Source organism: Scophthalmus maximus, chromosome 3, assembly GCF_022379125.1.
Source record: "Scophthalmus maximus strain ysfricsl-2021 chromosome 3, ASM2237912v1, whole genome shotgun sequence".
NCBI lineage: Eukaryota > Metazoa > Chordata > Actinopteri > Pleuronectiformes > Scophthalmidae > Scophthalmus > Scophthalmus maximus.
In genome coordinates, this window is record NC_061517.1 from 9,874,504 (window position 1) to 9,892,294 (window position 17,791).

Sequence of the window (17,791 nt, forward strand, 5' to 3'; positions counted from 1 at the left end):
CAGCGTCTGGTCCCTGTGTTCCTCTGCCATGTAGCGGCTCGGCAGACAGTGATTCAAGGGAGGGTCAGACACGCACGCAAACAGGCGGCTATGCACGCGCTCACACACACTTGGGACAGCTGAGCAGATGGAGGGGCAGAGTGACTAGTGCAAGACCAAAATTGATCTCAAACTAGATGTCATGCTGTCCCCGCTGGCATGTGTTAGTATAGACTGACGGTGTGATATGCCATTTAAAGGAGGTTTTCTTTTCCATGACGTATAGTTCCGGATAACACAGCTTCTGAATGCATCCTTTCAGCTCCACTCTGTGTTCTGTCTTAGTTCGGAGTCAGGGGAAAAGTTCAACATTCTTTAGAGTGACAGGTGCAATGATTTTTTCTTTTTCTTTTCTTTTTTTAACCACAAGATAGCAGATTTGCTTTCTCTCTGTTGGGAGGTTAATCAATCGATTGGTGTCATTGATTAACCAGGGCAGTTCAAAACAGCCTTTAAGCTGAGAGTTTAAGAAAGTATGCTTACTCAGGCCCTGCCTGTACCCAAGAGTAAATAGCTCAATAGAGTTAAGTATAATGCTGGTAAGAAGTAGCCACCAGTTGGCTGTTACTGTATCGTTACACTGAGAATGGCTTTAAAACGGCATATGCCTGTATTCACATGTCTTCCTCCGTTTCAAATGGTGGTTAAGTGAATTTGCTGCATTACAGAGTACAATGATATAAGTAAGTACATTTTCACACCATATCTTAAGACTCCGTGCAGGGCGGGTAAATCTAAAATGGCCAGTTTTGTCTATTCAGATACAGAAGTGGTTTTGGTCATTCAGACATGGGCCTAATGCCTTTGTCGTGTCTGTTGCCACACCACAACATCCGGCATCTGCAAGGCTAAGTTTTATTTTTACAGATGAGAATTTCCCAGCGTGACTCTTTTGACTATCCCTCACTGTCTGCACAAAATGATCATGTGTAACATTCTCAGCTTAAACAATTAGATGCATGTTAGTTTTCTTCCAATTCAAGAAATTGGGCAACAAATGGTTGCTTAATGTCACTTAACTGTAAGATTAAAAAAAAAAAAAAAAAAGAAAAGGTTTTGTAGTGCATTTTTTATCTTACTCAAAGCCTTTCTCTCACAACAGTTAATTGAAAGTTTGGTTGCTTAGCACATTGGCAAGCTTCCATCACAGTTACTCATGCAGGCTAATGATTTGACTTAGAGTATATGACCACAGATCATGTAATCACTCTGTGTCTTTGTGAATGTACAGTGGACTTTCTCCAGCCAGTTAATTCAAGATCATAGACTGATTTACAAACTTGTTTACAAAATAGTCAGACCTTTAATTCAGTAAAGTCTGGACATTGGCCGGGACACTCAGGGACAGTCAGAGCCTTGTCCCCGAAAACACTCCAGCATTGGAGGACAGGATATTTAAAGTTGTAAAAAAAAAAAGAAAAGCAAAGGCCATGTTATCCATTTAATAATCAAATCGTCACCATAAAATGTGCAAAAGGTGAAGGGTGTATTAAGAGTATTTTTCTGAAGCCGCTGTATGAACACGTCGCATTAGCTCGTGGAGGGAGGCAACAAAAAGCAAGTGTGGTGTTGAGCAGCAGCGTAGTACAAGTTGCCCCAGCTGAACGAATGAATGAAACTGACCACAAGAGAGGAACTTGGAAGGGAAGAAGGGAATAGAAGTGGTATGGTATGTTCTCAGTAAGTGGGATGCCAGGGACTGTTATGAGTGCTGACATCATTTCTGCTGCAGTAAATGTGGAGTACTCTGCCTGTCAAAGAGACATCTGCTCTGAGAATCTTGTCTGCCCTGTTCTCCCTTTTTTTCTTTTCTTCTCTCACTCTCATGAACTCTTGATTTTTCCGTCTCATGTTTGCCAGCCAGCCTGTTTGGGTTTCAGGTCGGATCAAGAAAGGGAGCTCTTGGAAGCGTTTTTGAATTCCTGTGCGTGTGACGGAGATTCTGGTTGATGCAGTCATGATGGTTTTCCTGTAATTGTAGTTCCACATTCAGTTATTTTCAGGCAGTTTGGGTGTGGTGTGAAAGGGGCTCTGTTTGTGTGCGCGTGCCTGTGCCTGCAGTGCAGTTGTGTGTTTCAACAAAGCCTCATGATCCACTTATGACTTAGAGTTTTGTGATCACATTTGCACTAGACTAATATTGACCTCATTATCAGCTACTGTTTGTGTCCATTTGTGTCCGTAAGTTCTGCAACAATAAAAGAAGGGATTCACAAAGCAACGCAACATTTTTTATTTGCTCAGATGATCTTGCTTTGGCTGTTGTGACCCAAACTTCCCCTTACTAGTGTTAGTACATCACCACATTCTGCCTCATTTCCTTCTGTCTTCCTCCCTGGGGTTAATTGAGGTGTATGACCAGGTCTTGATAGCTGATCTGATTTTTGACTGTATTTAATTATATATTTTTGTTATGTTGTCCACCGCTTTTCTGCCAATAAGAGTAGGAAAATAAAAGTTGTCCCGTTAACCGTGCTATATGTAGCATGTAGAGGAAAAGTCTGAATCCATGTCAAATATTAAGTGAACATTGGAGAAGCTATTTGAGCTCTGGCATACAAGTTAATCTCTCCACTTTAAGAATGGATGAGCCATCTTTTTTTTTAATAGTGTTTTAACTTTTAGCTTTGTCTTTCAGCATTTATATAAATGTTGCGGATCATTTGTCAGCATATTCTCTAGGAAATACATTATACAACAACTGTTTTTGAACCGAAGGGCGATACAGCAGTTTAATGGCTTTGTACTGTATGTACTGTATGTGTCTCTCAAAGTGTGCACAGAATGGCCCCTTGGGAAAGCGTTGCAAATTGCTGCTGCTTACATAACCCTGAGTTACCCATGACAACAGGAGTGGTTGGGGGGCGGGGCTATGAAGAACAAGGAGGGCGAAAGATAAACAAAGACCTAGATAAGAGACAGTGAGTGAGACTGAACACTGATAATTAATTGGGAAGTGACAAATTCCATCTTGGAGACCGGTGATCTTTTTCCATGAGCGAGTGCAAAATGGGGGCAAATAACTTTGTGTGCTCTAGTTCCTTATCTGTCCTGTCGGAAGGAAATATGTAGAGTGCATTTATCCAAATGTTACCAAAACAATAGAGGAGATGGCATCTAATCGACAACTCAAAGTATGTATGCATAACAGGGCTGTGCAGACTTCATGCTCTGGTATGACCGTAATGTGTTTGTTTTGGCACAACAAGGGGGTGGTCAAGGTTTTTTTTAGTTGTTGTTATATACACGGAGTAACTAGTGCACAATGACGTTCTCAAGATGAGAGTACATCAGCCTCTACTAGTTATGATGTACAGTAGTGAAAAGAAGTTTGTGAGTATGGTGAAAAACGCCGTTACAGACAAGAGTGAAGATTGATAGTGGCAGTTTTTGTAGTTGTAAAAATAACGAATTGGTTTAGGAGAAAAAAATGATTTGTGTTTACATGTGTGTGGATATTGATCCGCCATAGCCTCAGGGTTTCTCGGCATCACTTAAAGAGGGTCAGGGGAGGTAATAGTATGCTTGTCCCTTTAGTTCAGAGCCAATAATCCTTGACAGAGAACACCATTTTTTTGCATTTTAAAAAAGTCCACCGACACCCAATCAGAAATCAATAATCTCCATCACCATCGCATGCCAATCCTAAACATCCTCGACGGATCAATACATGCAAATTACAGTGGTTGCTCCAGCTAATTGTGAGGGATTTAGTGCTAATGTTTTGAGTGATTTGCCTGTTTGCTTTCCAGTAAGGTGTCGCAACGGACCATGCGTGGCTAATCTGCAGCATTACCAGGGCTGATAATGTCATTAATTCAGCTTTTAAACTCACACGGTTACACACTCGGCATTCACTGATAAAGGGTATGCGCCCGTAGTGTCGTACATCCTGTAGGCTGTAGGTGTCTGTGATAGGCAGTGGCAGTAAAAATGACGCTTTGTGAGAGTGACAGCTTTAAGCCCTGAAAGCTCTGTGTGTGTGTGTGTGTGTGTGTGTGTGTGTGTGTGTGTGTGTGTGTGTGTGTGTGTGTGTGTGTGTGTGTGTGTGTGTGTGTGTGTGTGTGTGTGTGTGTGTGTGTGTGTGTGTGTGTGTGTGTGTGTGTGTGTGTGTGTGTGTGTGTGTGTGTGTGTGTGTGTGCGCGCGGAAGCCACTTCTGCTGGTCGGAAAAACTACCTCTCAGCTCTTATCAGGGAGCTAGCAGAACAGGGCCGATCACCTCCCACTGCTGAGCTGTCAATGTGGAGTTAATTGCCTTTCAGTGGCGAAGCAGCAGTGTGTTTTTGTGTCTGTGTGTGTATTTGTGTGCGTGCATGCGCATTTATATTATTATTTTTTCTTTTTGTTTTGCTCCTTGACTATTTCTGCGTTTTTTTGGTTTGTTTTCTTTGGGGGAGGGGTCAACCTCATTTATGGTACCGTATGGTGAAAGGATCTGTGCCGGGAACTGTCCCCTTAAGTCTGCAATACATCAGTCAGATGACTTACTTACACAACAGGGACAAACGGACTTGACAGGTAGTGATACAAACCGCGTTACACAGAGAGGCAGCGCGGGGGGATGAAGAGGAGAGATAGAGGGAAGGGCAGATAAGTAGAAAATGGAGGGATGTGCAGCGAGACAGAGTGCGAGCGAGGGGGAGAAGTGGGCCGGCCTTGGCATGCGGACAGTGTGCTCTGTGAGACCTATAGAATACAAGGTCGTTCAAGGTCTCTTGTCATGCTTCATAGGTTACAGTGGGGGTTTCTTATGGGATGAGAAGCAGTTGGGGGGGGGGGGGCATCATCATGTGCTTGTGTATTAAGGCATTGTCCCTTGACAGTGACATGTCAGACTGTTTACTGTTTTATGCGTCTGTGTGTCTGTGCCCCCTTATCTGCTTCTATGTCCACCGCTAATGGCCGTGTGCTGGAGCCTGCCACGTTAGCGTCCTCCAAACTCCAGTCCTCTGCCATGTGTCTAATTGCATTTGTCACAGGTTGTAGTCATGAATACCTCGGCACTGACCATGACTCCAGTGCATACATAGAGTGCTTTTTTGATTAGAGGGGAACTGTATGTCCACTGGTTTGCGTACAATAATGTAGATGGTGTGTTTATATTCTCCATTTCTGCGACAAAAAGAAGACTAGAACATTCATTTCTAGGAAGAGATTCCATTTTCTTTTGCTCAACGGTTTGCTTTGCTATGACACGATCCAGTGTCCATCTACTCCATTTTTTGTCTCCTGGCAGGCATGAGACGGAGATACCAACATGTAAAAATATGTTGCTGCCTGCATGACTGGATCACACTACAGAAGCCTCTTAGCAATTCCCCATCATATGATGCCTCAGAAAGGAAGTCAAAGTGTGTGTGTGTGTGTGTGTGTGTGTGTGTGTGTGTGTGTGTGTGTGTGTGTGTGTGTGTGTGTGTGTGTGTGTGTGTGTGTGTGTGTGTGTGTGTGTGTGTGTGTGTGTGTGTGTGTGTGTGTGTGTGTGTGTGTGTGTGTGTGTGTGTGTGTGTGTGTGTGTGTGTGTGTGTGTCTTGCAGTGAGAGAGAGAGAGAGAACAGGATATACCCTGTGTTCTTGTTTTCCTTTTTTATTGTTATTGTCCTTTGTAGATTTGCTCCAGCTGCACAGTAATATTTTCGCATTACAGAGGTAAAATGAGAACATTGATTTCAGTTACTGCTTCGCCATGAGTCTCTAGTCCTGCAAGCCAGGCAGTTCGTATAAAACAAGATGAATGTGATGGAGACTGTAATACAATTACTAATGACAATTTCTAGCTCAGCATTATTGCACACGAGCACAGCAGCACATACAGAGACACACACAGAGGGGTGTGTATCATTTTGGCACTGCTTTAAGATAGATGTTGATTGGATTAATGTGCAAGAGATTGTGTAGATGGATATAGATAGGCAGTAATCCGCAACGTGGCTGCATTGTGCTGGCACGATTCATCAAATAGAGAAACTGGACGGGAGCTGTAGTCAATGACCCTGGATGTTATTCCTGGAGTTGTGGACAAACTGTCTTTCCCTGTGTTGTTTCCTGGCATGAGGAACTTGTGTGAGTCACCTCTCCAGTAAATCAGCAACACACAGTCATTTTACTGTGCATAAATAACCCAGCTCAGGCGCACAGTTGAGTGAGGTGAGCTAGAGGATTCGGGTCAGTTAGACCACGTCCCCTCTGTGTTCCACTGCGTAGCTCCTTTTTGGCAGGTTGAACCATGTTGTAGTCTTATTTAGGTCAGCCCACACTGAGCGGAACTGGTGCTAAGCCTCTCTGGTAAACTTCCCAATGTCATGTTAATCCACCGAACAGTAGTAATACGTGATTTCTAACATGATGTGAGGATGTGGTCATGTCAGGTGCTTGATTGAAGGTTGATAATGCTGGTCACGCTTAAGTATGATGGACGTCAGCCCATTTTCTTTTTTCTTTTTTTTTTACCTGTACCAGATAAATGCATCAAAAAATTACAATCTGTAACTAAAATTACATTTGAAAATGGTACAGATTAAAATAATAAGTCAAAACATTGCAATAGTCATACACAGAGGGAAGGAACCAACTGTATATTTCAGATTTGTCACTCAGTCTTGCGCTCTAAATTTGTGTGGCGCCTTTCTCCTCCCATATCCCCCGACATCATAGATTAACATTCCAATAGTTTGCAATGAATGACCTGTAATGTGTGACCGGGAAACCCCCATCATGGCAGATAATCGGTTTGGGTCAGATCAAGTGGAAGCATGTGTTTTGCAATGGGATGACTGTTGGTCATGAGTCATGAGTGAAGCTACCAGAGTTAATTAATGCACTCGGCTGGCCTTAACTTGTGTTGTGTTAAAATGTTGACCTGTTGACCCGTGCCAACTCAGTCTGCCGGGCAGAAACACGTCACTTTTGCAGGGGGGAACAAGAATAAATGTTTGACTTCTCCATCTTTTCTTCCTCCTGTCCACAGTGAATGAGTATGTGTTCATGGCCCAAGCCACGGGGATCCAGATCAGAGAGAATGTGAAGAACATTGGGGCACAGGTTCTGGAGCAGGTGGTGAGAGGGGCGTACAGCGTCAACGGCACAGGTAAGAAGAACATACAGTTGAATACTGGCTAATACTGGCTTACATCCAGTTGCACGGCCACAAATGTAGTTCCCACACTGATTAAGTTGAGTCAACCAGTCTCACTTTTGGTGACTCATTCATGTGTTTATACAGTAGAGTTTACAGTAAGGGTTCCAGTGAAAGATTAGTGGTGCAAAGGCAAAAAGCAATGATGCAAAACTATAGCACACACGGCTAGAATCCTGCAGTGAAAGACTTGATGGAGCTGCTCCGGAAGCTGATGTTGACACTTGCATTTGTGTGTGTGTGTGATTGCAGATTATTCCTATGACTTCAACTTGAGTGAGAGCGATTCTCCTCCCCCCACATACCTCCCTGAGGGATTCACCTACCTCCCCTCGCAGGTCTGTCCTGACAGACTGCCCTCCATGAGTAAGTACAATTTTTAAAGTTGAGTTTTAATGCTTTGGCTTTGATCCTGGCTCATGACTCAGGAGGACATCTCTCTCTCTCTCTCAGTCTCCTTGGTTGACCTGAAATAACTTTAAAACAGTGGTTTTTCTCGGCCCTGTTAAGTGTTCCCTTAAGTGGATTTTCATTGTGCCATGGTACATATTTGTTTTAATAATGAGTAGTGAAACGGTTGAAACCTTGTGTTTTATTTCTGCTTTGATTGATGATGCATGCAAATATGTTGTAATGGAACAGAATGGCTTTACCCTGCAATTTGTGTCCCGGATTGTTAGACTGTTACAGGCTTTAACGAGCGTTGCTTTTGTTTGTTTTCTATCCCCTCCCTTCTGCTCCACACCTCTTTCCTTTTCTTATTCCTCTTATGTTCCTCTTCTTTGCCTTTTCACTATTTCATCTCAACACACACAGAGGGCAGGTTGGAGGTGAACATGAGTGAGGTATCTCTGGAGGAGGTGGAGAGATCCTTGCTAGAGTCGGAGCCTAACATGGCCCCAGGAGGCTACTGGAAGCCCAAAGACTGTTTACCTCGCTGGAAGGTAAGTGGGGATGTGACCTTGTTAAAAGCACCGTCAAATATGCAGATCGGATGAGTGGAGAAATGAAAAAATAATGCAGATGCTTCCATGCAGAGCACATACAGGTTGCTGTGTTTTTAGTGTGTCAATGATCCAGATCCCAGTGGATATCTGTGGGAGATCATGGAACAATATGTGAGACACCGTCATTACAAACACATAGAAGAATTTGAGAGTAATAGTCTTCACCCCCTGATGTCTGTTCCATCAGAGTGTGAATGATGTGTGATGGAATATAGAAACACTGTGTATGAATGGGTGTGTCTTCTAGTGTAAAGTGCTTTGAATGGTGCTCTATATACAAATGTCCCCTGCTTCCTGTTTGTGTATTATTTGTGTACCAGTTTGACAATGCAGCACTTAGTGGCATTTGGTTGAGCATGCAAAAAATAAAATTGCACTTAAAAGCAGTATACACTTAGTTACCAGTTTATTACTCCTTGCAGAAAAAACTAATGTAGTCTAATACAGAACTCCTGCAGTGAATCCTTATGAAGGCTGTTAATGTTGAGACATTTTAGAGAGGTGGTAATTTCATTCCATTGTCATTTTGGAGGCTGCAGTTGCAGTGTCATATTGGCGGATGAATTCATAATTTTGTCAACCCTTTTCCTGTCAACAAGGGCAGGTTAGACAACGGAAAAACCTCTCTGCAGTTTAACAGAACCTCAAGCTACATTCTTTAAAAAGATCAACCCGTCCCTGAACCAGTTTTAACTCCAACTGAACATTGTAACCTTCATGAAATCACAGGATGAGGACAGTAGGATTTATTCATTAGACATTAGTTTTAGCAACTGAGTTTAGCAACTTTTTTTCGTCATTGTAACAAAGAATCACTGTTAGTTACAATGCTGTGCCTTGAGATTGTTACCTTGAGCTCCATGCATTAGTGTGACACAGCTGATATCTTCAAGCCTCAGCAAATCCCATTCAATCTACAAGCTGCGATTTTCTGGCTGTATTCTCACATGGGTTCTCTAAGACATTTTCAAAAAAGTTCCTGAGCAACATTTCCGTACTCACATACAGCCCCACTGGAAGAGTTCAGGAAGATGTCCAGACTTCAGTGCCATGTCTGAGAGCAGCTTTTGATTGACAGTGGAAATTTTTGAGAAAAAGGATTGTGTTTTTTTAATAGTGAGAGATCATGATGCCCAGGAATCTACAAATGGTACCATTGACTTAAGCCTGTTCACGCTGGCAAGGTTGCACCTTTATTCCACCTTGCTGTTCCGTATAAAAGACATGAACACAGAATGGGGGGGTCTTGTTGGAGGTAGTCACAGAGCTTGATCGAGGTCTGTGTATAAAGGTGTGCCAGTATGGAGGGACAGAATGCTGAATCTGAACGCTCACATGCCATCTCCCACATTTGTTTGCAGATGCTTGTCATTTTTGTCATACTTATATATTCTGTTCTGCTCCATTTGTGTCTCCAGGTCGCGATCTTAGTCCCGTTCAGGAACCGACATGAGCACTTACCAATCCTCTTCAGACACCTAGTGCCAGTGCTCAGGAAACAGAGACTCCAGTTTGCCTTTTATGTCGTAGAGCAGGTATATTCGCACATGTATTTTGCAGGAAGTGATTATCTTTCTCCGGTGGTAATAATGTCAATACTTTGCAGTAGATACTGATGGTTTGAAATGATTTAGCGTGACAACCTGCAAAAAGAGGAATTGTAATAATATAAAATAATCTTTTATTATTTATTTGTCCTCTAGGGGGGCACGGAGCCATTTAACAGAGCCATGTTGTTCAACGTGGGCTACAAGGAGGCTATGAAGGACCTGGACTGGGACTGTCTGGTCTTCCACGACGTGGACCACCTCATGCAGAACGACAGGAACTACTACGGATGCACAGACATGCCCAGACACTTTGCGGTCAAGCTCGACAAGTACTCCTACATGTGAGTCTCGATTCTGTCGCCGTCTGCAGTAAATGTATTCCTTCCTTTAATATGAATATAATACGTGTAATTGTCCCTCCAAGGCTTCCATATAATGAGTTCTTCGGCGGTGTCAGTGGCCTGACGGTGAAGCAGTTCAAGAAGATTAATGGATTTCCTAATGCGTTCTGGGGCTGGGGAGGAGAGGACGATGACCTCTGGAATAGGTGAGGGAAGCTTTACTATTAGTTTTGGTTGTTTTTTTTAACCCCACTTTGCAATGTCATCGCCCCCCCCCCCCACCCTTACAGCTCACAGGCAGATGTAAACACTCATGGGGGCTCTCGATTGACCTGTGTATACTGTATGCGTCGTTATGACATGATCCCCTCTGTGTGCAGTAACTGTGAACCTTCCTCTAGCATTTTTATGTCTTTAACCCTGTCACTGACAGCCTGGTTTTCAGAGTGATAATAATCATGAAAATATGACCGCCTGACTGCATGTATTTTGGATAAAAGACCATTACATATGTTTGTGTAGGGTGCAGTTTGCCAACCTCACAGTAAGTAGACCACACGGAGAGCAGGGACGCTACATGTCCATTCCACATCACCATCGTGGGGAAGTCCAGTTCCTTGGAAGGTTAGTGTGCATGAATGCAAAGCTCATTCATACACACACACGCACGCACACACAAACACACCTTCTGGTAAAAAGTGGAAGTTAATAATTGGAATGAGGCTTAGCCTCATGTGATGTAAGCCAGTCACATGAATAGCGAAAGCAGTAACTTTGAGAGAATTTCGTCTCTTTTAAAGACTTTGCATGTGATATGCTTGTATGCTTCGGGGGCTGAATTCCGATCATTGCTCCCTCTGCTCAAATACTTATAACAGCCCAAAGAATAAATGTTTCTTTATAACGAAAAGTCGATACTGGGCATTAAAACTATAAAATGTATTTCCTCAAAAATGAATTTGCTTTAGTTAAAGCTTTTTCATCTCATGATTATTCTGGTGCAGTCGCAATGAGGAAGTGATCGGCTGATGAATCATTCCCATGGATAAAAAAAAGCCACAAATATGTCACTTTCTGTCTAAACCACTGACTAGGATGCTCTCTACATCAGCCAAGTTTACCATCTACAGTAGTAACACTGTGTATGATAAAGGGACCTGTTCCTCTTCATATTTATTTCTCATTAAGGCTCTGGAGCGAATCAGTGTAACTTGTCTAACTTGAACTATACATTGTTTAATATTACACTGGGTTAAACTGGGTGAATTCTCTCCTCTCCTCTCTTGATTGTTCCTTCCTGCAGGTATAGTCTACTACGTCACTCAAAGGCGAGACAGAAAGTGGATGGTCTGAACAACCTAAACTACTCCCCCATAGTGTCCAGGAGGCCTCTCTACACCAACATCACAGTCAGCTTGAGCAGAAAGCTTGCACCCATAGCCGACTACTGACATCGGCACCGCTGGACTGCAGACCACCTGGGAATCAAAGTCCTCTGGGACGTCAGCCATATATCACCAGTTGCAGTACTGCTTAGGACTTTTCAGTTGATTGATACTTTGCTTTTTTTCTTTTGTTTGTATGCAAAAAAAAAATGAAGACTTAAATAAGTAAGATAAATCAGAGAAAAAAAAATAGGGATAAACGCTGCACTTGTTTGTGCTACAGTCCATCACTCCTCTCATCTGGGCTTATCTAGTCTTCTTTCTCCACATGCCTTTTTGCACCATTTTGGCCTTCAGCATCCATTTCATTATCCATTCATTCATTTTTGGATTCAGTCAACAATAGGTTCGGCCCTACACTGTTGTGCTTGTCTATTAGAATAGGCCATAATGATCACACGCTCATTCAAGTGCACGCACACGCCACACATGCACGGACGCAACATTTTGACCTGCATGTGCTGACATGGTCCCTGAGGCTTTAGAATTTTACTTTGCTCTTGCACTTCTTATCTTCACAAATGCAGTAAACCTGTGAAAACACTGAACACCTTTACACACACACACATACACACCCACTCGACCACCACATAGCAACTTTAACCGAGTGGATTCCTGCAGCTGGTTCTGCAGAAGGTATGCCAAATCTACAAGTGACGAGAGCAAGAAAAAATGGCTTAAAGAATGAGTGTTTTCATTCATATATATAAATATATACATATATAAACTGTATGTAAAATATTTTATCCTAGCTTTGCAGAATATTGATACCTTAATCATCTCTTACCAACAATATTTTGTCCTGTGAACATACCATTTTAAAAACTGTGATAGTTTGATGTTTTTGTTTGCATAGCGTCGGATGTTCTGGCTGCCTGAACGTGGCTGCATGTAGGAAAGCAATGCTCATCCTGTAAGCAATAAGCTTTAAAAGCAGACAGCAGAACTTAGACCTGATTTCCTCACTATACAGATGCAATAGCACGGGTGCTACCATACCCTTATTGGACTACAGAGAACGAGTGACTGTGTATGCAAACTTCACATTCAACAGACTTCACATGCCACCCTTTTCTCAGCTGTGTGCGTGCGTGTGTGTGTGCATATAAAAGTGAGGGAGAGCTATGCAAATGGCCTGTGTGTGTGTTCTGTTGTCAGTGTAAGGTCATCAGCGTGACCTCCAGGAGGCTTCACCCTCCTGAAACCGACGGACTTGACTTCAGACCTCACTTTGTGTGTGGTGCGCAAGTCCAGGCCAGGGGCAGATGAACCGTTTTATTTGTAGATCCCATATCCTCAATGTTTACTCACCTTCATTTTTACAGAAGAAGATTGGAGGTAGAAAATACTTGATTGCTGTCACTGGTGTTTACAGAAGCTTTTGCTTTGTTATTTTTTCAGATTGTCTAGTGTTCGTAATGACATTAGCCAGCCCTCCTTCACCGCGGGTGCTGTGAAATCTCTTCAATGACGTATCTATGGCTGCCTTTATTTATTTTATTTTTTAACTGACACTTCTTGGATGGGGGGGGGGGGGGGCAGAGCTCAATGCTCAACTGAGACATCAGGTGATAAACCACCGATTGTCCCCGTTAGCTTGTACCCAGGTTTTAGCTCTGGAGTTGTGTGAATCCGACTTTCAGTAGTGGTGGTCTCAGCAGAGTTTCGGTCTGTTTTGTGCACAGACCGGCAGCACTATGGCAGCATGCAGGGGTTGCTATAATTTCCCTCCTTTGTTTGTGTGTGTGACAGTGTTGATTTTTGAGTAAAATGTCCCAATACTGAAAACATAGTTCCCTAACAGAAAAAGTAAAAACCCACACACATGCAGACACTCTTTCCTTACCGGCTGTCCTCTAGTCATGCAGCTACTTCATTTCACACGAATCGCCTTGTATGCATTTCTTAAGAAGATATCTTTTTGGGGAAAATGTGGCTGGTCAACAAACTGAAGTATCCAACAATGAGAGAGAGAAAAAAAGAAGCATAGAGGCGGGACCTCTTTTTATTTATTTGATCTTTTATGGATTATTTTCTGGAATTGTCCAGTTTTTACTTTTCTTGCGATTGATGTGATGATTTAGTTGGTGACATACTGTATGACAGTGTTAGATGCACTGAAACTTGTAGTTATGTGTCTGTGTGAGATTGTGAGGTTCAGGTCTGTGTAAAATCGTTCCGTTTCGTTCGGATGCAGATTTCCTCTTCGTAAATTACAGGAGGAGCTTTTTTTGATGAAATGGAACGTAGTGGGGAGGGGGGGCCGCAGCTTGGTGTGTATTAATCTGCTGAATGGACACGTTGGAGGAGGCCATTTTGTGTGACAACCACAGGAAGAGCAAGACACAGAATCAGACAATGCCAGTGGTCACTGTCTTTCACTGGGCGCCCTCTTTTATGTTTTTTTTTTATTGATAATCAATGGTGCTGACCTTCCGGAGCTCCTTTTGAGGGAGCCTCTTACTGCTGTACGTGCTTACCGGAACCAACCCTGACATCGTAAATGCTCGTATCATCAGGCAAAAACCTTCTTTCAGCTTTTATGGCTCTTTTATCTAATTCCAACCCACAACAACAACAAAAAGTGGTGTAGATGTTCTCTCAACATTTTTTTCCATCCATACCTTTTTTTCATCCATACCTTTGTCAATCCTGATGCATTTCCATCCTGCCAGGTTCAGATAATGTATGTTTTTATTGCTCCGGTTCATTTGCTACAAGCAGAAGCACGTGTGTACCTCCTAGCCAGTCACTCAGGAGGAGCCCAGTGAAAGTCAAGGACAGTAGCAGCATTTGTGTTAAGTTTTTCTTTTCCACGTGTGTTTGAGTGAAATGGTTAAAACCTTCCAGGGGTCTAACTGTCCTCCATCTAGATTTTGAGGATTTTCTTTGTTTGTTTGTTTTCCAGCACTGATTAGAACATGATTCATAGTGACCTGGTTCTCACAGAACCTGCAGGTCATTTTTTTCATTCCTAACACTTTCATGCTAACATTGTGTATTACCTTTTTCTTTTTTCTATATTTTCGTTGCTTTAAATTCAAAGCTAGATGGACATTTAGCAAAAGCCAAATGGTTCTAGTTTGAGTATGCAGGTGCAGATTCAGGCCCCCGAGCGGCCTCAACATGAGAGGGCCCTCTGGATGACGTAGATAAAGATTCTTAGAGTCAGTATTAGACAACAGGACTGGTTATCTGTGACTGCTGGACAGCTTTGTCCACAGGACGACTTGGTAACAGGAGCAAATCGATCTCTCGCTTCTGTCAAAAAACAGGAAATATTCTTAGCACCTGGCGACAAAAGCTCGTCTTCTTCGTGTTCCTCACTTCCTGTGTGTGGTCTCAGTCCAGACCAAGACCAAGCCTGCTGCTCACAAAAGAGCCTTCATTGTACCATAATCTCACCTGCTCTGATCCATTCTGTGCCAGTTTAAATGAAGGGACCATTCTTTGGGCATCTGACAAGACTGGCAGCCTTAAAGCTTCTTAATTTATTGCAGTGTTGCTGTTGTTGTTTTTCACTCAAGTTGGTTTTTTTTTTTATAAGCGAATATATTTAAATTGAAGAAAAAAAGTGCATATCAACATGATGATCATTGTAAATATTGTTGTGTGTAGTGTTTTAGAAATTCTATAAGGTCTTAAATCACTACAGATGCTACCGTTAAGAACAAGTTTTGGAGGGGGTTTGGCCGGGGGCGGGGGGCGGGGGGTAAATTATCTGGTGCCATTTTAAGTGCTAGTGAAGCTTACACAGTGACATCAATGTTTTTACATCACTGCTTACCAGCACAGCCTTTCTTTTCTTTCTTTTTTCTTATCTTCTTTTTCCTTCTTTTTTTTATTCTTATTAGAAATAGCCCATCAATTTTAGATTCCTCTCATCATCTCAGAGGTGTGGTGCATTCCAGAGGCCTCCCTGTACTTGACATGCTCTAGCAGTAAGAGAGACGTATCACGGCAGACGCTTGACACCAATCTCCAGATGGAATTCAGTGTCCTTGTGTCTGCGTGTGATGTCTCTGTGAGTGTGACGGCAGTCGGGGTGAGGTGTAGGTCGGACGGAAGCACTGCAGGAAAGCGTCATGTGTCAGCCAAAAACAATATTATGCTTACAATGCAATGAAACAGAGGCACCCAAACCAGCGACACGATCTGCTCCAAAATCTACACCAATCAATATTTTTTCTTTTTTTTTTGTACGAAAGCTATCTACTTAAAAAAGAAATAAAAGATGCAGATTGCTAAATTGAAAATCCTATCTTCTCTGATTGTAAGGAGAGAAATTCTCCTTGAATTGAAGCCATCTGAAGCCACTTGTCAAAACTTGATGTCAGCCTTACGTGGATCTGTTTGTGTATCGGCATATTATCTTTTGATTATTGAAATTTGTATGATGGAGATTTTCTTTTATACCATCATTGTTATTGTCAAAGTACACCAATAAAACTTACAAAACACACAGTATCTCTGTCGGCGTGTGTGTACGAGTGTGTAAATGTGTGTTTTCTGAGGTCCATCTCCTTTCAGTGTTTTTCCTGGAACCAGCGGCTCTCAACAAGCATTTCCTCACGCTGCGGTCAGTGTCTGTAATTTAAATGTTCGGAAAAATGATGTGCTGCGTATTCAACTTCTACGCTGCGAGAGAAAATATATGGACGTGTGGAGGTATTTAGTTTTCATGGACTGTTGGGGGAACTTACAGTTCACAGGGCTGTTGAATGTCCAAGAGGATGTTCTGCAAAAATCTAAAATATTTCTGTCACTTATTTCGACGTAAGTTGTTTGAGTCCACAAAAGTAACTGCGTGAGCAACGTGACCTATAAGTTTTCTTCGTTTGGGGGCTGAATTCCAGTGTGAGGGCCTTTGAGGCTTAAACGCTCTCGCCCAAACAGAGTGATTTTGTGTCGGACACCAGCCGAGCGACTCTCGTGATCCGGAGCTGCTAACAAAGTCCCAACTCTTGGCAAAAGATTTCTCAATTTTAGCATACTTTCTTTTAAAGGTTCCACTTTACATTCTGTCATGCTGTCTCAAGCTGTGCGGTGTGCGTGCACACATGGACATCCAGATCCCAAGACAATGGGGATGCTTGTTGGAACAGTCCAGCCTGTCCATCCACAGAAGAAGAGAGGGAAAAACAGGCAGAATGAGAGGCTTTGACCACAATTCACTCAAGAGTCATTGAATCAGAGCAGCAACAACCCTGTGGCGTTTGGCACATTAACTTGTGTGCATCTCTGCTAGTTAACAGAAGTGACAGCTGATAATTTAATTATGCTCTCAGAAAAAATGAAATGCCGAATAGCAGGGATTGGAATAGCTGCATGGGAGTAAATATAGTATCCCACAGAATTGGTGGGGAGAAAGGTGGAGATGGCTGTAATTAATATGATGGACTGTATTTATTAGTTTAAATATTTATTATCCTCACCATGAACGGTGGAGAGAGGGAGAGGGAGACGGGGGGAGGGAGAGGCTTGGCAGAGAGGCACAGAGCCTGGCTGAAGTAGCCACATCTTAATGGAGTCTGGGAAACACAAGGCTTTGACCAGCGTCGCTAAGCTGTCAGACACACACAGGGGGCAGCTCTTACGATCTCAAGAGATGTCTTGGCATGTGTATACAACACACGCCCGTGCGCACACACACACACACACACACACACACACACACACACCCCCGTCATTAATTCACCCACACGCAACCCCTTGAGTATCTTGCTACTCAAAGGCTCTGCTGTCATCTGTGGCGCCTTTGCCTTTGTGTGCTGCTCGTGTGTCTGTGTTCGCTTCTCCCTACTGAGGGTCATCAACTGGCATCGGGAAATAGCCGAAGAACTGGATTTGGGTCTTTTCAGTGGTGCAGAATAGTGTCACACTCATCAACACTTTGTGTGTGAGTGCGTGTGTGTGTGTGTGAGTTTGTGTGTGTGCGTGTGTGTGTGTGAGAGTGTGTGTGTGTGAGAGTGTGTGTGTGCGCGCGTGCCTTCTCCAACCAGAAACGTGCCCTTTAGCTTTCCACAATTTTAGCTTTGCGTGTACCTTCTATATTAAATACTGTATGTGCTGACCTCATCGCATTCAAGGGGCCCATGCACTCATTTCTTGTTAAATCAGATGTTTGAGTAATAGAGAAACAGCGGTGCCTCGTGGGATGTTGCGCATGTACGCGCAGAAGTGCTGCTGTCTCAGAGATGTGGGAAAAAAACCTAAAACAGTGTCCATGTGTGGATGTCACAGCATGGTGACAGAGCTTGGTATTACATAACTATT

The 17,791-nt window shown here is 42.9% G+C and overlaps 1 protein-coding gene across 1 annotated transcript in view; it reads left to right on the forward strand.

The window, feature by feature from the left end:
- Window positions 1-15,977, forward strand: part of b4galt5 (UDP-Gal:betaGlcNAc beta 1,4- galactosyltransferase, polypeptide 5) — a 28,209-nt gene extending 12,232 nt beyond the window's left edge. The window contains exons 2-9 of the mRNA XM_035643876.2: window positions 7,005-7,124; window positions 7,425-7,538; window positions 7,989-8,116; window positions 9,598-9,714; window positions 9,883-10,070; window positions 10,154-10,276; window positions 10,593-10,694; window positions 11,374-15,977. Coding sequence (XP_035499769.1) covers window positions 7,005-7,124; window positions 7,425-7,538; window positions 7,989-8,116; window positions 9,598-9,714; window positions 9,883-10,070; window positions 10,154-10,276; window positions 10,593-10,694; window positions 11,374-11,521 — 1,040 coding nt within the window. The 3' untranslated portion in view covers window positions 11,522-15,977. The remainder of the gene's footprint in view (window positions 1-7,004; window positions 7,125-7,424; window positions 7,539-7,988; window positions 8,117-9,597; window positions 9,715-9,882; window positions 10,071-10,153; window positions 10,277-10,592; window positions 10,695-11,373) is intronic.
- The last annotated feature ends 1,814 nt before the right edge of the window (window positions 15,978-17,791 follow it).